Source organism: Lissotriton vulgaris, chromosome 3_1 (genome assembly GCF_964263255.1).
Source record: "Lissotriton vulgaris chromosome 3_1, aLisVul1.2, whole genome shotgun sequence".
Taxonomy (NCBI): domain Eukaryota; kingdom Metazoa; phylum Chordata; class Amphibia; order Caudata; family Salamandridae; genus Lissotriton; species Lissotriton vulgaris.
Window position 1 is genome coordinate 1,620,455,873 of NC_141689.1, and position 24,515 is coordinate 1,620,480,387.

A 24,515-nucleotide genomic window follows, 5' to 3' on the forward strand; every position below is an offset into this window, starting at 1 on the left:
GATATGCGGTGATCTGCAGGTGACAATTTTGAACACTTGCAAGAAAGACACATTTGTATGAATTTATTAAAATATGCAATGCTGATAGATTTTATGAACAGTCCTTACTGCAGAAGTGGGGTTTGAAGCACCACATGAAACATGTCATTATAGATGACTCGCTGTCATGTAATTCACTTCATATTCGAAGAGGGATGTGAAGTCCTCTGCTTTTCACTACCCAGTCAAACATTCAAGCGGCTGATGGTTGTCTGTCATGCTCTGGTGTAGAAAAAGTGATTAGAACACAGAAAGGTACCACAACTCTACTTCAGAAGGGAACTCAATTGATTAAAAAGGAGTGGGGGATTCCCTCAACGACTCATGCCTAATATATACAATTATAGATTGGTTACTGTGAATAATGTGAAGGTTTTTCATCGATAGGTCAGGAGTGATGTCCTACAGAGTAGTAAAGTCACCTTCGAGTAAAGTAGACAGCAATTAATATTATTTGATAAATATTTAGTCTGGGATTTCATAAATTGGTTTATGATCGTTTTATAATGAAATATTCATTAGAAAAGAGGAAATGGAGTAAACCACAATAAACATCAGAAATCATTTTGAAAAAATGGGTACCCTTAGAAAGTCAAGTGAACAATGACATGCAAAATTCTATGAACTATGTTTGATGCACAGACATATAAGTCCTTATGGTATTATATTATTTACTTTACTTTACTATAGGATATTCTTAGTATACGGCATGTAAAGTCAGGTACAAATATTTGATTAGAAACAACAACTATTTTTCTTAAAAAACTTACATCTCTTTCAATGCTTGTGACCTAACATATTACACCCAGACAGTCATCATTTTGTAGTTATAGTTCTCGTGCACTTTCCTTGAAAAGGCTTTTTTTCTTATGCCTATTGCTTTTGACCTATACGGATTTGCACCAAAAATGGCAATCGCTTGGTATAGTCAGTTGAGGTCCAGCATGACAATTTTCATGAAGATATATGCAAAGGAAAAAGTTACAGGGGCAGTCAAAAACTGTTCTTCGCCATTTTAGTTCCGTAGTAAGTGTTGCTTGTACCTAGAAACCGCTAAACGAATTAACTCCAAGCCTGGCATGAAAGTTAAACTTTCCTCAGAAAGCGTGATTTGATTGGTTTGATGTAAGTTCGTAGCTTCAAAGGGTAACACTTTTATATATCGCTGCATTTAAAATTACGATTCAGAAAATTGGGAATCCTGTCAATAACATTTTCAATTTTTTCCTGTGACTTCACTGGCCGATGAAAGGATTTAATTTTTTCAGTCATCTTGAAAATATTGAGTTTTTAAAAAAAAGAAAAGAAAATTTCTTCTGAAACAGAAATCCTCAGGCATGGGGCCCCAAGAAAGGTTCCTTCGACCAGGGAAGTGCTGTGAGATAGCACCCTTAGGCATACATGGATAGGCCAAAAAAAGACAACAGGTCTGCGATAAAATTTGAATTTTAATAAAAATTGCGATGTCCGAGGCACTGTTCTGTAAGCTGCACAAAGCACACCATTTTGTGCTGAAAATCATGATCTTTCTCTAAAAGTAACAAGCATTTGCAATGCAATAGGTCTCGCATTAGGAAAGTTTGAGCTATTGGTATTGTAAATGACCATTATTTTATTTATGTGTTGGTTTTGAAAATAGCGAAATTAATAGCTTTGTCATTTACAATGCCAATAGTTTTAACTTTCGCAAATGTAACACCTATAGCATTTGTAATGCAATATGTGTTGTATTTACGTGACTTAGATGTATTGATATTACAAATAACAATGTCTTTAAAAATGTTTTAATAATTAATACTTAAACAAAAGTTATTGTAATTTATAATGGCAATAGCTTAAACTTTTGTAAATAACTTTTGTGAAGATTATGCTCAGTGTGATTTATTGTGACGAAAATCCAAGAACAGAAGTGAAATATTAACATCTTTTTGTTACATTTGTAATAAAGCTTGAAACATTGGGAGAACATATTTGAACCAGTTGTTGTTGAATGGTTGCACAGATTGATGGTGTGGTGACGCGGAGTGATGTGGTGGCGACGAGTGATGTGATGATGTGGTGGCGACGAGTGATGTGATGTTGTGGTGCCCCTGAGTGATTCTGTGGTGGTGCTGAGTGATGCTGTGGTGATGCGATAGATAGATAAAGTGAGTGCGATAGATAGAGTGAGGGCGATAGATAGATAGATAGATAGATAGATAGATAGATAGATAGATAGATAGATAGATAGATGGAGGGCGATGGATAGATAGAGGGAGGGTGATAGTTAGAGTGAGGGCGTAGGGTACTGCCCCTAGAGTACCCTATTCCTGCTACAAGCAGCACACAGCATTGATGACACATAAGCTGTACTGCAAAAAGTGTACATTTGTGGTCCCTGAGGATCAGTTTTTGCCTCTTTGCTCTAAGACAGCAAAAGTGAGAAAGAGTGAGAAATAAGTAGAGATAGAAAATGTGAGAGAAAACTTAGAAGATGAAGGGAGAGAAAGAGACAGAGAGGGAAGGATGACAGAGTGCAGAAAACAATGTAAGAGAGTAAGAAAGAAAAATAAGGCAAGCAGAGAAAGATAGGATATAAAAATAGAAGAAATACATGAGGATAAATAGATAGAGAAAGGGGCAAAAGAAAGGCGGTGAAGGAAAAAGATACATGAGAAGAAAATGAAAGGAAGAAAAGACGAAACTGTGAAATGAATGAATGAAAGGAGAAGAAGAAAAAAGAATGACAGAGAAAGGCATAAAGAGACAAATAAGGATATCCGAATGGAGAAAGAGGAAAGAAGGCAAGAGAAAAAAAGACAACAAGAAAAGGATGGAGTATGGCAAGAAGAAAATGAGAGGTACAAAGGCAAAGAGAGAAGAAGTTAAAATAAAATGGGAAAGAAACAAAGAAGGAGATACATGGAGAAACGCACAAGAAATAAATACGAAAAAAGAGAAAAAATAAGAGGGGAGGAAAGATCAAGACAGAGAAAGATGATAAGGCTGAAAGAAAGGAGGGAAAGAAGAAGAGAAAAAGCAGGGAAAGAAGGGAATAGAGGCAGAAAGAAGTAGGACAAACGAAAGAAAGTAGAGAAGGAAGAAACAGGGGATATGAAAGTAAAGTAAATGGAGTATGGAGAAAAAATGGGAACGAAAAAGAAAGAATGAAAGAACAAAGGAAAATAATATTTAGAAAGAAAGAAAAGAGAATTAGAAAGGAAGAACGATGCAGAGAAAAGGAGAAAAAATAAAGAGAATGAAAGAGAAAAAGAAAGAACCAGCGCTGGTGCACAGAGTTCCCTCTCAAAGTTTAAGCCAAATGCACGTAACTGCTCCGTGCCCGGGACAGTATTAATTCATCTTTGAGGGCACTAGCGGAAAGTAGGGGCACCTTCCTTTAATGATAAACTCCCCTTCAGTGAGGGGAGAATGCCTCTGCACAGACTTTCTTCTGGCCCTTTGGTGAGGTTAGAGGTTGGACTTGAACGAGCAGATGAGGCCATGTCTACTGGTCTGAGAGAAATCAGACTGTCCTGGCTGTGGCCTCTGGGCTCCTGTGGGGACCGTGAAGAAGGAAGAGGCCCGGCTACTGTTTGAGGGCACGTGTTCTACTGTCAAGAATGTAGATGTGAACACCAGCAGCCCCCTAAGCATCTAGTGTAGACAGCACCGTGCTGGGGTCACTCCACTAGGTGGAGAACCACACCGTGCAGGGGACGAGCCTCTTGTGTAGCCTTCATTGTTCCTACTGAACACATTCATACGAAATCACAATCATGCGAAATCTGATGTACATATGAATACGAAATCATGTACACATTCATCCGAAATCCGATGTACACAGTAGTACTAATGTGCAGACCAAATGAGTTTGGGAGATCTCTCTCCACTGTACTTAAGGACAACCACATTCTTGACTGGGTTGTTGAGTCTGTGCACGTTACCCTGTGTGTAGCGAGATTGTCATGAGCTCAGAGCCACATTTTTCAGAAACCATGGTTACTTAGTGCTAGACCCCACTGTGAAATATCGCAACCCTTTAAAAGCAAAATTTGTGAAAATAAAGCGTGGTACAAAATCGTGGTTGGGGTTGGCAATATGCAAAAGGGCACATCTGGAACACTCTGTCCTCCCCCTTTGTCTGGGATTGAGGCAGGAGATGTGTTTGTGTTCCCTGTCTCTCCAATAAAAACAACATACATGAAAAAATACCAGTTCTGCAGCTGTCCCAATAAATGTCATGTCAGGCTGGAATAAGAAACAGTGTGTGTGTGTGTGTGTGTGTGTGTGTGTGTGTGTGTGGTGCCGGTGATGTGTGACGCTGTGCATGAGGTGCTATTAGGATATGCGTCTGGGTTCGCCTATGTGATGGCGATGTGCTTTGCGTGTATTTCCTTATGTATGATGTGCGTTGTTGCTGGAGTGCTGCGTGCATATGTAATATAAGTTAAGACTTGGAACCTCCTGAGGCACAGCCGGGAGTAGGGACACTCGCTCGCATTATTTTTTAAAATACTTGTGTGATATTGTGATTTTAAAGCACTTACTGCCCTTCCTGGCACTTGATCCTCTTGGCGCAGACGACCCGCACAGCGGAATTAACGCTGACACGGGAGAGTCTCCCCCAAACTTTTCGCTGCCACTGCCCTCGCCCAGACAAGGGACACGCCCACTCTGAGGCCACGCCCCCCGCAGCATCACTTAAAGCGCGCTGATTACAAGCGGCGCTGTTAAGACTTGGAACCTCCTGAGGCACAGCCGGGAGTAGGAACACTCGCTCGCATTATTTTTAAAAATACTTGTGTGATATTGTGATTTTAAAGCACTTACTGCCCTTCCTGGCACGTGATCTTCTTGGCGCAGACGACCCGCACAGCGGAATTAACGCTGACACGGGAGAGTCTCCCCCAAACTTTTCGCCGCCACTGCCCACGCCCAGACAAGGGACACGCCCACTCTGAGGCCACGCCCCCAGCACCTTAATCACACTATAAATATGTGCTGGTACCGGAAGCGCAGCGGACGAGCGCAGCAGGCGCGACATTTGCGTGCCGAAGGCGCGCTTAAGGCAAGCTCGTCTGCGCTCGTCCGCGCTGAGTCCGGGCCTAGGGCCATTCCCCTTACATGTCAGTCGCAGGAGCAGAAGCATTATAGCGCTGAGACCCTCCTCAGCCTTAGGCCCCCTGCTCGGGACTGCCATTTGCATCCCTATCACGCTGAGGACATTATACAAATCTGTTCAAAATGCCAATCCTTCCTCAAACCTAAGTTGGCCCCAGACCTAACACACGAGTACTCTATGTTTCTGCTAAATTGCAGATCCCTGCCTAAACACAGAACGGAATTTGCCCTACTACTAGAAGAACGTAAGCCGGACGTAGTGTTTTTGACGGAAACGTGGCTCGCCACAGATTCCGACTCTGCCCTAGTAACCGCCCTCCCTCCAGGCTTTCAAATCATCCGGCCGGACCGACCTGAGGGGAGAGAAGGAGGCGTAGCAATTATTTATAGTGAACAGTTTCATTGTCGAGTTAACTCAGAAACAATCCCTGACTGTGAGAGCCTAGCCTTCAGTCTCGAACTCTCTCCGAACCATTGCTTCTCAGGAACACTAATATACTGCCCCCCAAAGCAGTTCCACAACCTTCTTCCACCGACTTTGGCAGATCGTGTTAGTACTTCTTCGAATTTCACCGTGTTAGGTGATTTAAATTTTCATTTTGATTCGGTATCGGATCATACAGTCACCACTCTCACAGAGGACGTAGCCGCTCTGCAACTTATTCAACACGTCAAAACCCCAACTCACATTAAGGGCCACTTGTTGGAGCCTGTGTTCAGCAATTGTACAGACCTGGTAGCCGGACCTCCAGCCCCCCTCCCTTGGACGGACCACTTACTTGTTCCCTTCACTTGGACCGCACTTAATCCCCCTCCAACTGGATTTACGACAAGATTCGCCAGAGCCTGGTCTCGTCTTCCAGTTGACGAATGGACCACTAAACTCACCAGCAACCAACCCCTCCAGAATGAGGACCCCTGTCTAGCCAATCAGGCTTATGAAGATTGGATCACACAAACTCTCGACGTTACCCTCCCCAAAAGTAAAATCACCCTGAAACTCCCCCAAAAAACCTCCCCCTGGTATTCAGAGGCTCTTAGGGAACGGAAACGCCAATGCAGAAAAACCGAAAGACGATGGCGTCTAGATTACTCTCCAGGAAATAAAATTCTCTACCGAGAGGCAATCAATGATTATAAAGCAGAAATTACAGCTGCCCAAGCTGCATATTTTTCGGATAGAATCACCCTAGCCAAATCAAAACCCAAAGAAATCTTTCAGATTGTGAAAAAACTTATCAAACCCCCCCTGGTCTGCACGAAACTAAATCTACAGCCCACTGTAACAACGTAGCAGAGTTTTTCCATCAGAAAGTAAACACAATGTATTCATCTTTTCCCCCCCATAACCACCACCCCCTCAGTACAAACCAATACATCCATGGCAACCCCCCTTCCTCAGTCTCTTCCTACTTTGGATCACATCCCCCTTCTTGACTCTGTATCCCTTGAATCCACAGCTCGGAAAGTAAAATCTGGTTCCCCTGATGACCCTGCTCCGCCAGATGTCTTAATGTCAGCATCCCAGATCACACTGCCTATCATTATGGACGTCCTGAACGCATCCATCACCTCCGGCACTGTCCCCCCTGGGTGGAAACGGGCCATGGTCCGAGCGTTGCTAAAAAAACCCACTCTGGACCCCTCCGATTTTGGCAACTATCGGCCCATCTCCCTACTCCCCTGGGTGAGTAAAATCCTGGAACGATATATCAACCTTCATTTGGTAAACTTCCTAGAAAACCACCAACTGCTAGACCCCACCCAGACGGGTTTTAGACCTAAACACGGAACCGAGTCCGCCCTCCTCATGGTTACTGAGGAATCCAGAAAAATCCTGGATCAAGGAGGTCAGTGGCAGTGATCCTCCTTGATCTTAGTGCGGCATTCGACACGGTCAGCCACGACATCCTGCTGAACCGTCTGTCTAGTGTCGGAATCAAAGATAAGGCCTGGCTTTGGTTCAAATCCTTTTTGAAGGACCGCTCCTTTCTTGTTTTCGATGGGGAGTCAGTGTCCACTAGTAGACCACTAAAGTGCGGGGTCTCGGCTACCTGTTTTGGCCTTCTTAGAATGTTTAAAAAAATTCTCCCCATTCTACCTCTGGAAGCCAAGCAGGTAGTCATTCAAGGTCTGATACAGTCCCGCCTTGATTTTAACAACTTTCTTTATCTCAGTGCTCCAGATTAGACCCTACGCAGACTTCAGACAGTGCAGTACTGTGCAGCCCGCACGCTGCTCCAGATTCCTCACAGGCAATCGGTGAGAGCGGGATTAATCAGCCTGCACTGGTTGCCAGTACGTCAGCGAATCCTCTTCAAGGCCATGTGCATCGCCCATCAGGCCTTCTGGGACACAGGTCCTATGATCACCCGCGATTTAGTCACCCACTACCATCCCAGCAGAAACCTCCGCTCAAGCCAGGCCTTTATGGCCTCGGCCCCAAGAATAAAAAAAGACCAGGTCGGGCGGCAGGACGTTCACCTACAATGCATCCAAGACCTGGAACGCCCTCCTCCTTCATCTCAGAGCCAACCCCAATCTCTCCTCTTTCCGCAAGCAGTTAAAAACATTCCTATTTCAATCCCCTCAGTAATCTCTTTCTCCTGTTTCAACCATCCCACCAGGCCTCCTCTGTTTGGTTCCTCAGCACTTGGACGCCCCCGGGCAACAATTCGCGCTTTATAAATTTACCAAATAATAATAATAATAATAATATGTGCGCTTTGTTGATGCGTTGTCTCTGCTGTGCATGCGTGCACATGGATGATGCATGCGACTGCTGTGTGCATTTAATTGGTCATATATGTGCGTGGGGTGGTGCCGTTTTTTGTGTGCCGGGTCTTTGGTTTGTGCCCACAGTGTATGCTGTGGGCATGTTTTCTTTTATGTACGCATGATGTGTACGTTATGACAGAATGTGTGTCCTGTGTGTGCAAGCTGTGTTTGCAGCGCGCGTAGTAATGGTGTGTGCTTGTGAGTATGGGGTTGCTGATGTAGATACACTGCCCTGGTGGGGTGACTAGTGTTTGTTTTCTCTCGTTGTGTGCATTGTGCTGGTAAGTCTAGTGCTAATGTGTTTTATCCCAAGCGTGTTGGTGCTTATGGTGTGAGTGGTGTGTATTTCCTGTATGTGCGTGTGTAAGATGTGTGTGTAGTGGAGTTTGTGTCTATGGTGAAGTACTCTTCTGCTAGTGTGTTAATTAACCAGTGGGTGTGTTTGCATACTTGGGTGTGGTGATGGGTGAATGAGTAAATTGCTGCTGGTGTGTTTGTCGTGCGCATGTGTTTGTGCTGCTGGTAATGTGTGTGGAGGGGGGAGGGGCATAGAAGCGAGGCGCGCGACCACTTTCTCCAGCAGATAACTGAAAGTCGTCCAGGGAACGATTTGCTTACAAACCCAGACAGGGAGATCATATTTTGGGGAAATTAAACAACTACATGGGATCCTCCCTCTGACTTGTTGCAAGTACAGCAGTATTTGCCATTATGTTTTATCAGAGTAACATCTTGAGCTGTAGAGCCCCCATGTTCATGCATTCTAGTGTCGTGTTCTGACGAATGCAGGCTGAAAGTAAGGCTTCCTCCTTCATTGCTGGCTGTCGACCAAGTGTGATCAAAGAAAGTCCAAGACCCACAATAGGCGTTCTTGCACCTCTCGCAGTCAAAGTTTAAAGAAGCTCTGGCACTGCGCGGAGGTGGGCGGGGAAGCGTTTCCCTTTGAATTACCACAGCCCGAAGCAGAGAAGGAGGGCACTGGATGGAAGACAGGAAAGCTACTTTGTGATTGGGAATGAGAGGCAAAGATGACGTATCCCTCTGTAATTGGTCAGACGCTCACACCTACGTACTGATGACCTGGTGCGGATATGTTGGAGAAAGTTTCGTGAAAAACAGTTTTAGATGGAGCTGTTAAAATGATACAGAAAATAAACATCAAAGGAGAGAAAAAATGAGCAATAGATCGTAAATATTAACCAAGGCGACCGTATGCACATGTTGCCCGGCAAGTGCAGACCGAGGCGACCATAGGCACATGTTGCCCGGCAAGTGCAGAACGAGGCGACCATAGGCACATGTTGCCCGGCAAGTGCAGGAAGAATTTGGTGCTAGGAACGTGCATTGGACAAAATTCATATCTTGTTGAAATAAAAAACACCTTCTACTGTCTGTGTTATGATTACAATGGTGAACCTTTCACAGGAAGTTACAATTGTATCCTCTGTACATCTCCTCTGCCCCCGTGCTCTTGAAAAAAGTAAGCACTTCAGCCCAGCCCACACTTCTGAAACCGTCTAATTTGCATCTCCTGCAGAGGTTGACACGGGTTTCGTGGCCGTACATGTGAACACTTAACTTTTCAAACTTAAGTTGATCCTGTTTTATAGTGTATGTTAAAATAGTTCAACAAGCTAGAGTCATTTGTGATAATTACCACGCATGCCACAGGCATCGTATCTAAATATAGACATTCTAACTTTCAGTGCATGCTTTTTTTAAAAATTTAATTCTTGATATACCACTTCAATACCCTGGGTCAAAGGGTGGTAGAACTATTCTCTCTGTAGTATAGTGCTACATGTGGAAATAAAACCATTTACACTACCGAAACGATTAACGGAGTAATACCGGAGGAAGTGGCATTTAACAGGCACATGCGCACATTCTGTTTTCCCAACATTTGCGCATGTTATTCTTAGTAAAATGGTATTTGTAATGCTGGTGACAGATCAGTTATACAAATATCCATCAGTTCAGACATTGCCGTGCAACACACATGCTTGTAACTTTTATAACTTTACTTAGTGGACTCCATTTATTTTTGTATATTTTTCGTGGAGCGAGCCACATTTGAAACCTAAAGCAGAATGAGCCAGATCAGGGAAAAAGAAGACTCCTTCTGCAAACTGTATATGTGCACTGGTTATTTTTGTGACCCAGAGTGGGCGGAACGACTATAGAGCAGTCTCCCACGCTACTGCATTGCTGGAATAACATGCAGCAGCACAATGTAAGGCGAGGCCAGGCTGAACCAGGCAAGGAGGTGGGGACTTTCAGGGCTGACCAGGTGAGCAACTACCACTTCCTGCCCCCGAGCCGCCACTTCACCGCATATTATCAGGACTCATTGTTCCTGGGTGAGTGGGCCAAACCGATTCTATGCAAGCAAACCAAGAGTATGTATGGCTCGCACAATGCACTGCCTTATCACATGAAGCTTCGTAGTGTAAACGTAGTGTCCTAAAACGTGGAGCAGCATTGAAGGTCCCTGCATCGAACAGCAGGGAAGGGATCTTGGATAGGTCCGAGGGTGGGGTTTAGCTTCCCCGCATTGTTAAGATGATACAACCCTTTCTCTGTTTAGTTATCTCAGGTTACTAAAAAGATCAGTCCATTGAATCGAAAAACAAAAAATGAATGGAACTAGAAAAGTCACAAAGAGAGAAAAATGCACAAAAAAGCGAGTCTAACAGGGGCAGAAAAAACGCGGCCGCGAAATGAAAGTAAATAAACGCGGCCGCAAAATAAAAGCCTTTGTTGCAGCAGGGGGCGGAGCGAATCCCTTTGAAGTGAAGCTGCTGGCAGCACCACGCTGGGGAAGCAACAGATGGCTGGCTTTGATGTGGTGATGCGAGGCAGGCAGGCAGGCGGATAGAAGCGCGTGCACGGGACACATGCACTTCTGGAAATCCACATTTTTGAGAGCTTAGTTTAGCTCTTAGTTTCGCCCCAATAGTCTCGTCCTATTCATTCCTTGCGGAATGGAACAGGACGAGACCTAAAAATGGAAACAAATGGAAAAATTATATTCACAGAAACACACTAAGGAAAAAAAACCTAGGTGCAGCAGAGGGAAATGCTTAGTAGGGGTTTGCTGCACAACCTATCAAGCCCTAATAAAGTGGCACCCTGCTGCAGGCTAGTCCGAAGGCCTGGGCCAAATACTGCTGTGCAGGATGAAAGGCCGTGCACAGTGGGGGATTGTGTGCTCATGGCTGGTGGGGCTCTGGGGGTGACCAAAATACAACTACTTTTGTGCACGGACAAAGTCGTTTGGAGCTTGTTATAGGTTGATTGTTGGGCCTCACAAAAGGCCAGACCCTATGGTCATTGCATGCTGAACATAGTCTAAGGCTTTGTGCTGGGGAGGTTGGCTGCTCGTTTTGGGTTCGGCCAGGCCCAATGGCCACCCTGTTGGGAAAGGCCAAATGCTGTGAGCTGTAGGTTTTGGTCACAGAGCCTGAACATGGCCAGGTCCTGTGGCAATCCCAGATGTGCATTTCCAAAGCAGGCTGTGTCCGCCCCTCTTCAGGTTGAGCGCAGGTCTGTGCACAACTGGGGGTCGGAAATTACACGTGTCATAAAAAAACTTGAAACTCACTGAAAATACTGTCTCAAACGTGAAAAATTGCAGAAAATTCACCAAGTATTGTTAGTAAGGCACACAACATATGCCATAATTTGTGCCATCTGTCATGCTTTAAATACCATTTTGCCAATGGAACAGAAACAAAAAAGAGCAACATGGTGGGTGTTGTGAGTTATGGCATGCGTTTTGCCCCTTGGAAACCATAACTGGCAATTTCAGTGGTTTTGCACATTTTGTACAAGAATCACAACTCCGTTTTTAAATGTAGTTCTTTCAGTGAATATGTTTTATACTATTAAAGCCTTAGGGTATAGACCTCTCTTACAACTATGGGGCCCATTACGATGTTGGGCTGAAAGCCTCTGCTTGACAGATGGAATTTTCTCGACCGCGTCGGAGCCCTTCCGACTGACTCGGTCGGTTTACATTCCGACCCCCTGATTACGATGTTCGCGGTCGGAACGTAAACCATCTGGTCATTCCCACTCAGTTGTGACCAACTCGTGGAGTATCCGTGTAGATCAGAACCGCATAGTGCACCCCTATGGACAGGGTTTCCATCCTTGGGATTGCAATGTCTTTTTCCAACAGCCTTTCCATGTCGACCTATCTGACACAAAATGTCTGTCAGACAGTGAATTTGGGGAACACTGGCAGGGCCCCCTTCATCTTGCGGCCTCCAGTTGGGGGCCGAGAGTGTACCTAAGGGACCCCCTGTAAAACCCTAAACTGTGTGACAGGCACAATGGGGTACCCGCGACTGCGTGCAGGGTTTTACACACACCCCATTCCCCCATAGGAGCCTCTCTTACGGCTGGTTTTCGAGCGGAACACAAGCTCCCATAGGAAACAATGGGAATCTGACCGAACAGTGCTCAGTCGCATCGTAATCCGGCAGATGGAACTGCTGACCACGAGTCGGTCAGTCCTGATTCCGAGACGGTGCCGGGCGGAGGCTTTTCGCCCAACACAATGAGCCCCTATGTGTTTGGTGGACTACAATGATCAATTAAAGTAGATTTACCAATAGGGTCTTATACAGGCGTCTCCAACGAGTAGCTTGGGAGCTACTGGTGGTTTGCCAGTACCCTCAAGGTATCTCTCAAAGGTGAAGTCATGCCTGATATCTCATTCAGAGAGCCCGGGCATATTACAGAAGCCAGCACTGCTCATCTCAAGACCCTTAGAGTATTTGAATACAAAATGTTTGGCAGGGTTTAATACATACAAACACACACTATGTCAGCCTAGGGTGGCCACCACATGATAACCTGTATCCAATCCCATCTAACTATGTCACAAGGAGATTGGCCATGTTGTAGCCCCTGCATTATAATTCACACCACGTGCTTGAACAGTGGATCATAAAAGAACAGTGGCAGAAGTAGCCTGAGCAGTAATCAGTGCTGACCCACAATAGTGTGAGACTGCAGGAGCCAGAGTGAAACTGTGTTAGTTGGGTGCATGATCAGCCCAAGAACTGAGGAGATCAGAGTATGATGCATATCAGAGAAATTTAAGAGCCTCATCTGAATTAATTTATGTATATGTCAACAATAAACACTAAGCTTTATCTGAAATAATTTATGTATGTGTCCATAATAAACACTATTGCCTCCTACAAGCTAAGCCTGGTGTCCAGGACTGCCATATGTGTATGGGAGCCCTCATTGCAGGGGTTTTTATCTCTGGCATAATTGTGTCAGTTCATGACATAATAGTGGGAATGCCATAATGGTAGTCATCCATGACTATTTTGGCTCATTCTAGTTGTGGCATACTGACATCCGTCACTGACATATTAAAAGCGTCACTGGCCTATTTTAGCAGTCTCTAACATAATGGTGGCCTACCTTTGCATGATAATGGCCAGGATAGACATATGGTGGTCACCCTGGCACTTACGGTGTCCAGCCTTGGCACAATTGTGGCCCTGATATATTGATGGGCATTATTTGCATTATACAGTCATCTTTGGTGCTATGGTGAACGTTTATATTGATTGTAATACCTGGGGATTCGGAGCAGACTGACGGATTACCATCTGTTCATCTTACGTCAGGAAGTGCAAGTCCTTTTGGAAAAGGGACTATTTAGAGGGTGCCTGAACCATAAGTGGGTTGTGGCTGTTATTTCTGCTACTCTCTGGTGCCAAAGGAAAAATGCTTTCATCCTATTTTAGACTTGCTCCCACTCAACGCTTATTTTTGAAAGGACAAAATCAAATTCTCACTTTGGCCCAAGTCTTGTCTGCCCTCGACCCTGGAGACTTGATGATGGTGCTGGATCGGTGCTAATTGCAGTTTGTGGTTGCACAGTAGCATTTTCAGTGCACTGTGCTCCCCTTTGGTGTCACTAGTGCCCCTCTGGTGTCCATGACAGCAATGGCAGTGGTGACACTACATCTTCAGAGGTCTGAGGTACCAGTCTTCCCCTACCACGATGACTGGCTGTTAAAAGCATGCTCTCCCCTGGCAGTTATCAACCACCTCTAGAGTATGGTAAACCTCATGTCATATTTGAGGTTCACTATCACTGCTCCAACATCACACCTGACTCCTTCTCAGACTGTCCCCTTTATTGGAGCCATTCTGGACAGAATTTTGTTTTGTGCCTTTCCTCAGAAAGGAGAGTCCAAAACATTCAGGCTATGATCCCGATCTTTCAGCCTCTGTCCTGGATTTCAGTCAGGTCGAATCTGAGGATGCTGGCACTGATGGATCTACTGCATTGTACTGGTCAAGCATGCCAGGTGGCAATGCAGATGCTGTAGTGTAATCTGAAGCCTCAGTGGACCCAATATCAAGTGGACCTCTCCGACTATGTTAAGACAGTGAGGACAGATGCATTACTTCTAGGTAGGGGTGGCCAACTGGGAGAGGTGGAGACCAAAGGCCTCTGGTCTCCGGTAGAGTCCTGGCTCCATATGAACCTTCTAGAGCTGAGGGCTATTGCTAGGCATTGAAAGCCTTCCTTCAATTTATCAAGGGGAGTTTGGTATAAGTGCTTATGGACAACACCACCTTCACATGGTGGGGTGGGGTCACAGACCTTGTTCCAAGGTGGCTTGCACTTCTGGAAATTGCTGGACCACCAAGAAATCTTCCTGGTGGTGAACCACCTGACAGGATCATTAAATGCAAGGGCAGACAAGTGGAGCTGTCAATGCCTAGCATACCACAAGTGGCAGTTACACCCAGAGGTGGTGCAAGCTCTTTTCAGTAAATGGGGAGAATCTTGGCTCCATCTATTCGCCACCACTGAAAACACACAATCTCAACAGTTCTGTGCTTTGGAGTTTCCAAGTTGTATCTCGAGATGAGAAATGTTCTGTCTAGGGTGAAACTATGAACTACTGTAAGCCTTCCCAGTTTTCCCACCAATCCCTCTTCTGCCCCGAGTTCTGAAGAAGATTAGGATCAACTGGGTCCAAGTCATCCCATTTGCCCCAGATTGCCTATAGAGAATATGATATCTGCAGCTCCTGGGCATGAGAATCTGTTCTCCAACCAGGCTGCACCTCGGGCAGAACCTACTACTACAGCATCGGGGTAGGGCCCTGCACTCTAGCCTTTGCAATCTGCACCTTCATCCTTGGAGTTGAGCAGCAACAGCTCAACACCTCTGACCTTGATGCCATCTTGGCAGCCAGGCATCTCTCAAACCAAACAGTATATCCCTGTGTTATGTCTTAGTCAATCATAGAGGCCGGAATCTGGAATGGATTGTTGAATACTGGGGAGAGGAGATTCCAGCCGCTAACAATTGACCCAGACTTCTTTGCAACCAGATGGTTTATGAAGCTGTCTAGTCTACAAATAAATAAACAAACCTTAAATAATCCTGTTGCGTATGGAGAAGTAATTTCAGAAGGGAACCCAACATTAGCAACAAGCAGAGTGAGTGAAAAGCCAGAGTCCTGTGATGCATTTCCTTGTCCTCATCAACTGGCAAACTTGACAAACAGTCTGCCCTGGCAGGGCTTTAACTGGGCCGGGTCTGTCCGGGTCTGAGCACCGGCAGTTATTTTTAGAGAGCCTCGAAACGGGTCTCTATCGGGCTCTATTTTCGGACCAGAATACGTTTTTTAAAATATATTTTAGGACTGTAAATAGAATAGTTACGGCATGTTTAGGGATAAATCAATTTTATACTATTGAAAATCGAATAACGCCTATAAACGTGCAGGGAATGTTAGTGCAGCAGTCAGTGCTCTCGAGGGGCAATCAGGGGAATGTGTCTGCTATGCACAGTGTCTCCGACTCCAACAGCACAGGAAACCCAGTTCCATCCTGCACACTCTGGCTCTACAAAGGCCCGGTATTTCGCACATCATTTAGCAGCGCCGCCCACCCCCCATATAATCAGTCACGGCTGTGCCACACCTCGACGACGGGGCTTTTATCCCTGCTGATGACACAAGCACCGCCGCACGCTGCCCGCAGAGCGCGGCTCCGGGACCTTTTATGCTCAAATAGAATTTGTGTAAAGATTAATTAATGTACATGAAAATGCTTTTGCGCAACCTCCAGGCAGGAATCGTTAGTGCTACAAAAAAGGAGATTCACAGCCTTTAATTTCCTTCCAGGCTTCTATCCCCTTAAGTGTCTCACACAGGGTTTGTGGGCTCAGTTTCCCACACTGTGTCCTTCCGCCTGGCTGGAAAGAGTGCCCTACACTGTGCTCCAGTTGGAGGGCAGCGAAATCATGGGTCAGAGTGGAGACGTCATGCTATGTGAGCTGCCTTGTAGGAGGAAGTGAAATCCTTTGAAGAAAAAGTTTTCCAAAGTTAGGATAATTGGAGGGGTTTTTCATAGGCACACAATGCTAGTTATCTTGATTTAGACCACGCCCCTGCGTGGATAGGCCACACCCCTTTAAGAGGTTTGCTCCGCCTCTTTTAGAGCACCCCCAGTTTTTTTCCCACTTAAAGCCCTGTGCCCTGGCAATAACTAACATGGCTGGACAACAGGAGCTGCAGAAGATTGGAACAGGAGGCCTCTTCAGCCCCTGTTCTGCCAAATTGCTTTATTTTTGTTGGCAAAGCATGGGGAGAGATAGGCGATGCAGGGGGTTCCCCTGCCCTCGTTCTACAGAGCCTGCTATCCCTGTATCTGCAGACCAGCGGCAGTGACAGCCATGAGTGGAAGGAGGAGGACGCCTCAGCTATTTTCTCTCAATCTCAGGCACTTCCTCTCTCACTCCCCCGCACAATTCCATGCATCCTGAGGACAGGCAGAGAGAGGGGGAGTCTGAGCTATGGATTATCACATTTTTAATCCATATTGATGGCAGCATAATTATTCCAGTATCTACATCCCATTGACACAACAATATTATAATTGAGTTTAGGCATTGTGGACCTGCATATTTATAGGTCCATACAAGGAATTGACAAAGAGTGTGTTTCACTTTTAAAAATACCATAAGCATGCTTTATAAAGAAGAGGGATAGGGACTAACACACAATAGTATGTAAGAACGTAAAGGTTTGGTTGAAAACATTTAGAGGAGTAAAAAATTGAATGACTCCATTTCACTGTTACATGGAGAAGGTGTTTCAGAGAAAAGAGTTTGAAGGTGGAAAGGCCTGAGCCTCAGAAGGCTGTGGTAGTCAACCATGGCGGGCTTCAACTCTGAGGAGTTGTGCTTTGAAGATGATCATGCTATACCTGATGTATGTGGCTGTACATAGCCCCCCCAGAAAGTAGTTTGTTTGAGAAGATTCTCAGGATGCTTGAACAGTAGAATTTGTGGGGTGTTGGGCACATGGTGTTATAGAGTAGTTATGATAAAGTAATTGACATAGTGAAAAGTTCATCATGTACTCACTTACAAATCTTCTGACAGAGGTTTGTTGAGTGGTGTCATCCATAGTCTTGGGGGCCACATTAGTAGCTTGTTCAAGTCCAACAAGTTTTGAATCAGTAAAGATTTGTAGGTGTGCACCTGGGCAGCAGATAGAGTGTCTAGGGTAACGCTTCTGACGTTGTCAAGCTGTTAAAAGGAGTCCTGAGGTTGGCTCAGAAATAGGTCGTTGAAACAGTCAGTTGAGCTTCTGACCAGCGCACTAGAGAGGGTCTTTGTTGTTTGAAACAGGAAAATATTGAGATATTTATCACTTATTATCTGATCGATGTGCCAGGAGACAGTGTCAGCCACAAACTTTGCTTGAAGATTGCACTGATATTTCTGGCCAAGAGGGAGAACGTAAAAGTGTAAGGAGGCTCAGTACATGATTTTCTATTTTCAGGATTTCAGGATAAATCATTGTAGAGATAGCCCACACTGAATGGTTATTCATCTGACATGTGCGACTGGTGGTATTAGGAGTAGGATTGAAAACAGCCTAAGATTTACATGACTTCGGCTTAGATGTGATAGGAGCAGACATGGGATGATATGCTTTCAATGACTATTGTAGAGATAGTGAAGGAGTGGACCCAAGCCTATGCATGGCACAGACAAACAGGGATCTGAATAGAAGTGTTAGAAGCACCTAGCTCTGTAGCGGCTCCTGGAGGGAGTGCTGCAGGGCGGGGGACAGGGTGGGGGAGGAGCAGGGTAGGGCGAAGTAAACTACGGCACATGGCCGAACAGAGGTAAGTAAACAAATAAATAAATAAAACAAATATCATTGTGCACGCTGCATTGCCAAATGCCATGCAGCCCGCAACGAAATTCTTTTTATTTATTTATTTGTTTACTTACCTCTGTTCGGCCGTATGCTGTAGTTTACAACTCCACACCCTGCTCCTCCCCCGCCCGCCCCACTGGCCCGCAGCACTCTCTCCAGGAGCCGCTACTGACCTGGATACAGAGGAAGTATAGTTCAAAGGTAATATGAGATCCAGGGCAGAGCCAAGCATGTGATGCCCAGGAGAGTTACAGTATTAAATGTTAAATATGTTAAATATGTTAAATCAGTGGATGCCAGCAACAACGACATCACGCCATCACAAGACCTCTGCAACTCTCTCGCCACTTTCTTCCACCGCAAGATCGCCGACATACACGACATCTTCGGCGATAAGAACACATACCCGGCCACCGAACCAACACCCCCCACTACCACCCTATGCGCCTGGACCCCAGTCAGCACAGAAGACACCACCCACACGATGAACACCATCCACTCGGGCTCCCCAGCCGACCCCTGCCCACACCACATCTTCAACAAAGCCGACTCCATCATCGCACCCCAACTCCGGGACATCATCAACAACTCCTTCGCATTCGCCACCTTTGCGGAGAGCTGGAAGCATGCGGAGATCAACGCCCTCCTGAAGAAACCCACCGCAGACCCCACTGACCTCAAGAACTTCCACCCCATCTCGCTCCTCCCCTTCCCCGCAAAAGTCATCGAGAAAACCGTTAACAAGAAGCTGACCGCTTTCCTCGAGACACACGGCTCCCTCGACCCATCACAGTCCGGATTCCGAGCGAACCACAGCACCGAGACCGCCCTCATCGCAGCCACCGACGACATCAGGACCCTGCTTGACAATGGGGAAACTGCCGCCCTCATCCTCCTCGACCTATCGGCTGCATTCGACACGGTCTGCTACTGCACCCTGACAACCCGCCTCCAGCATGCCGGGATCCAAGGAAAGGCCCTGGAATGGATCACCTCCTTCCTCTCCGACAGAACCCAAAGAGTCCGCCTCCTGCCCTTCCGCGCAGAAGCCACCAAGATCATCTGCGGCGTACCCCAAGGCTCCTCGCTCAGCCCCACCCTCTTTAATGTCTACATGAGCCCCCTCGCAGCCATCGCACGCAAGCACAACCTCACCATCATCTCCTACGCCGACGACACCCAACTGATCCTCTCCCTCACCAACGACCCCGCCACCGCCAAAGCCAGCTTCCAGGACGGAATGAAAGACGTTGCGGAATGGATGAAGCTCAGCCGTCTGAAGCTGAACTCAGACAAGATGGAAGTCCTCATCCTCGGCCCATCCATCTCCGCCTGGGACGACTCCTGGTGGCCCCCTGCTCTGGGCACTCCCCCCCCCCAAGCCCACTGCCCACGCATGCAACCTGGGCTTCATCCTTGACGCCTCCCTCACAATGACCAGGCAAGTCAACGCCGTTGCATCCTCCTGCTTCAACACCCTCCGCATGCTCCGTAAGATCTTCCGCTGGATCCCCACTGGAACCAGAAAGACGGTCACTCAGGCCCTCGTCACCAGCCGTCTGGACTACGGGAACGCCCTCTACGCTGGGACCACTGCCAAACTACAGAAAAGACTCCAGCGCATACAGAACGCATCTGCACGACTCGTCCTAGACATCCCCCGACACAGCCACTCTCCGCCCACCTGAGGGACCTGCACTGGCTCCCCATAAGCAAGAGGATCACGTTCAGACTCCTGACCCACGCACACAAGGCCCTCCACGACATGGGCCCCGAATACCTCAACAACCGCCTCACATTCTACACGTCCACCCGCCAGCTCCGCTCCGCCAGCCTCGCCTTCGCCACCGTCCCACGTATCCGCAGAGCCACCACCGGAGGAAGATCCTTCGCCTACCTAGCGGCCAAGACCTGGAACATCCTCCCCACCCACCTACGACTAACCCTGGACCATCTCTCCTTCAGGAAGCAGCTCAAGACCTGGCTCTTCGAGCAGTAGTGGCTCCCCCTCCCTCTCCCAGCGCCTTGAGACCCTCGCGGGTGAGTAGCGCGCTCTATAAATGTCACTGATTGATTGATTGATTGATACCACCTATTTTTTGTAAAAAGAAATAATTACCTAGTCCGCATCTTTTCTTTTTAGAATGTACAGTGATCTGCCCTTTAGTAAATGCTTTTGTCTAGTTGCTTATTAGTCTACCTGAAAGTATTTTCATTAGGATATTATAGTAAATGAATTTGCACTTTCATAATAATTACATGTTCTGTGCGATATTGCTACTTATTAAGATCAATCAAATTGTGTTTTTGCGTGTGTAAGAAACATCAATAAGAGACTTTGGAATTACTCGTGCTCGTGAAGATAAGGACCAAAGTTAGGCACACCGTTTGACTGAAGCGAATAATGCCAGAATTAATGTTAGGTTGAAATGAATGTTGTAGTTTTACGATGGTTTTAAATTGGCACTGTTAATTGCATTTCGTTCACATTGCCGTTTTAGGTCCATTTGCTCGCCAAGTCATGTCCAGAAAAACTAAAGAGAGGAAATGTGCTGGCATGGCCAGATTTCTTACCTGGGGTTGTCGGAAGAGTGAAGACTGATTCAAAGAGTATTTTCTGTGCAGGTTTGTGACTGTCTAACTACTTCTAAAGTTCTTAACAAAAATCTGCCATTTTCTGGTGAGTTATATGTTTAAAAGAACTGTGCCATTTTAATGCCCCACACAAGGTTTACAACAATATCGTTCTTGTTCAAAACAGAGGGTATGAGTCTGATTTAGGAACATATACTTAACTCAGTGCTTTTTTCATTTGATCCTTCTTACTAAAAATGTACAAAACAAAGAAATCAACACCATCCCAATTTACACATAAGGAACAGCTATTTGGGACGTACACAGGCCTTTAAATGGGTAATTTCATGTAAGTGCTCAAGTTCAAACACAAGAAAAAGATTTGTAGCGAGTACACCGTATAAATAAAATCCCCAAAAGTAGTCCTTGGTTCGGAAAGGTTTTGGAACAGTAAAAAGAAAGCAAAAATACCTGCGCGTAATGGGGTATTTGTTATTATTATTATTTTTATTACTGCCATACTGGGTCACTCACCTCTGAGCAAGGCCTGCTTTTAAGGTCTTGCTTGATGGAGCAGTTGTCTGCATGAGCTATTGTTAGGCATTATTTAAAATATCAATCCACTGGACTTTGTCTCCCACCAGAGACAGATGCCTCTGCTATTTTAGGCATCATTCTGCCTTCAATGAGTAATTGAAAAGTACAGTAAATCACTAAACACTAAGGGGCAGATTTATGTTGGGAATGCGCCACGTTTGCGTCATGCAACTGCGGCGTAAACGTGGCGCATCCCTACTACCGATTTACAACGTGACGCATCTAGGCAGATGCGTCACGTTGTAAAGCCCTGCGCCGCTTGTGGGCGTTCCGGCGCAGGGTGGGCGTTCCGGGGCAGGTGCTCCTCGCAAAAGTGGCTGAGTGAAATCTATAAGATTTCACTCAGTCACTTTCAGGCCAATGCTGCGTCAAAACCCTGCGCCTGCTTGAAGCAGGCGTAGGTCTTGACGCAGCATTGTAAAGATGGGGCACCCCCGAGCCTTGCTGGAGCTGCGTTGCGCTTGCGACGCAACTCCAGCAATGCGCCACCTTAACGGCACAGATGCGTCACGCATCTGTGCCGTTTTTGCCCCATGGTGCGCCGCATTGTAAATGCGGTGCACCATGGGTGGCGGAGCAGTGCGCAAAATAACTGGCGCATCCCTGGGGATGCACAAGTTATCATAAATCTGCCCCATAGGCAGAGGTCTTCAAACTTTTGTTGGGTGAGCCCTCCCCAGCTGATTTTTTTTAGCTGTTGGGCCCCCCCACCTGACAGAAATTTCTGGAATCGACCGCCATGTGCACATTCCGGGCATATCCAGCAAATAATGTTCAATACAATAAGAGTGTTCAGTAAACTGCAGGTTTGTGAGTAAGTGTGGTGAAATGACAGAGGCTTATTACGCAGCCTAAAACACCACTTTCCAAAATAAAATGTTCATAAATTGTTTTTACTAAGATGCTTTGTCTTACACATGACATGGATTGATAATACCATCACCAACATAAATGTGAAAGGTGTGCCTGTTTTTCAGAGACAATCAATCTGTGGATGGATTTTTGCTACTGCCATCCTCAGGTTGTGCTCCACATCCAGTCTTGAACTGTACTTAGTCTTTAATACCGCAAGTGCTGAGAACCCAATCTCACATAAATAGGACGAGCTGAAAGGCAAGAGAGTTTTGAAAGCAGTTTCTCCCAAAGCTGAATATTCTGCAGACATTTTCAGTCAAGACAGGGACTTTAAGGGAGACAGTGTTGTCAGATGTTTCGAGCACTCCCTAGCTCAGAGCTGGTACACAAGAAACACATCTTCTCTAGAAATCATTAACAAACGTTTTAGGCAGCATTTTAATGGGATAATTGCCCACCAACCAGTTATGTATCCGAAGACAGTTGAAAGCCCACAGAGAAGGCGCTGAACAAACACCTAATTGAGAATTCCTTAGTGGTACGATAAGTTGCTTGCCTGAAGCAGTGGGGGTTTGGGGCACGTCAGGCTTATGTTTAAAAAAAATAGAACTAATAATAAATGAATAATGTTGTCTAGTTTACTTCAGAGTAATGTTGTCTGACAGACTTTGTGATGGCAGGGACATGTTAGGGATTTTGGGTGCCCTGGTTCAAAACTATTTTGGGGGTCCCTGTTCAGTACAGCTTTGAGTTTAAATGATTTACTTTCAGCTCTGCCATAGCCTATTTAGCCAGGCTACTAACGGTGCACAGGCACTGTAGTCGAAATTCTAAAAGCGTTTACATCTAATATTCAGAGATAGTGATGTGTTTTCACTGTTGTAACAAAGCAGCAGCCCACTAATTTTACAGTGAATAATATCTGTGATATCCTCCAATTACTCATATGTGAGGATCCGCTTGGATCTAACTTTTTTATGGTTAACTTTGTTATGGTAGTTGCATGAAACAAACACATTTCTCTGCAAATAGTAATAGACTCCCTCACGTCAATTACATTAAAAAGAAATTAAACAAAACTGTATTTGTAAGAATCTGTTTAGGAATTATTCCAGTCCATCAGTGCAAAAACAGAACTGTCTCTATCGAGGGGCCCCTGGACGGCTGAATTGCAGTGAATTTAGATGTTTCCTTTTGTAATTTAGGACGAAAACCTTTATGGGGCACAACATGCCCATACTTGTGTACAGGGGTGAGTGAGGTGACCATATGAATTTGGGTGCGCATGTTAGTGCAGAGTGGGACGAATGAATGTATGGTTAGTGGTGGGCTTATAGGAGTGAGATTGCAGATTGAGCAGTGAGGAGGACAGGTGAGTAAAGTGTCATGACTGGAGGTTGAGTAGTGGGCTACTGTGCCCGCGGGGTGAGGAACAGAGTGAACTGCGCTTGTGCATTGTGAGTGCAGAGTGATCACTGTGAGTGAAGGGTAAGTGGGTGAATGGTGTGAGTGCATGGTGAACAGTGTGATTGCAGGGTGAGCGGGTGAATGGTGTGCGTGCATTGTGATCAGTGTGAGCGCATTGTGATCGCTCTGAATGCAGAGTGATCACTGTGAGTGAAGGGTAAGTGGGTGAATGGTGTGAGTGCATTGTGATCACTGTGAGTGGAGTGATCGCTGTGAGTGCAGAGTGATCGCTGTGAGTGCAGAGTGATCACTGTGAGTGGAGGGTCACTGGGTGAATTTTGTGAGCGCATGGTGATCAGCGTGAGCGCATTGTGATCGCTGTGAGTGCAGAGTGATCACTGTGAGTGGAGGGTAAGTGGGTGAATGGTGTGAGTGCATCGGGATCAGTGTGAGTGCTGGGTGAGGGTGAAAGTGAAGGGCGAGAATGAGGAGTGAGTGGTCTCAATGCAGGGTGCATTACCAGACACTTGAAGTAACTCAGCATGTTATTGATGGCAGTGAAGGGTTTCAAATGTGTTAAACTATTGCTATTATGGCAGTAACCAGGGGTCAGGGTGGAGGAAATAAATAATGTGCTGATCCCTCAACAAATTCCAGTCTTATGATTAGGGTTGCCAGCTCATTATTTTGATGTCACAGATGGTATACAAATAAGCAGTCACCTAAAGTTGTATTTTCAGCACTTGTCTGAGCATACTTTGAACAGCAAATATAAATAGAAAGAACTTTTAATTGTTTTCTAGAGCTGCCTGAATGATCCATGACTGATAATAAAAGGGAATAAAGACAGAAAAGTAACATTAAAAATGAATACATACTTCTTATTTATAACCATATTCAGCAATTTGCAGGCTGTTTAAACAACACATAGTT

General features: G+C 45.7%; 1 protein-coding gene across 2 annotated transcripts in view; it reads left to right on the forward strand.

The window, feature by feature from the left end:
• SVEP1 (sushi, von Willebrand factor type A, EGF and pentraxin domain containing 1) overlaps positions 1-24,515 on the forward strand; it is a 1,018,759-nt gene that overhangs the window by 673,630 nt on the left and 320,614 nt on the right. For both annotated transcript variants that reach the window (XM_086962106.1, XM_086962105.1), the window contains exon 29: positions 20,651-20,774. In XM_086962106.1, the coding sequence (XP_086818232.1) occupies positions 20,651-20,774 (124 nt within the window). The remainder of the gene's footprint in view (positions 1-20,650; positions 20,775-24,515) is intronic.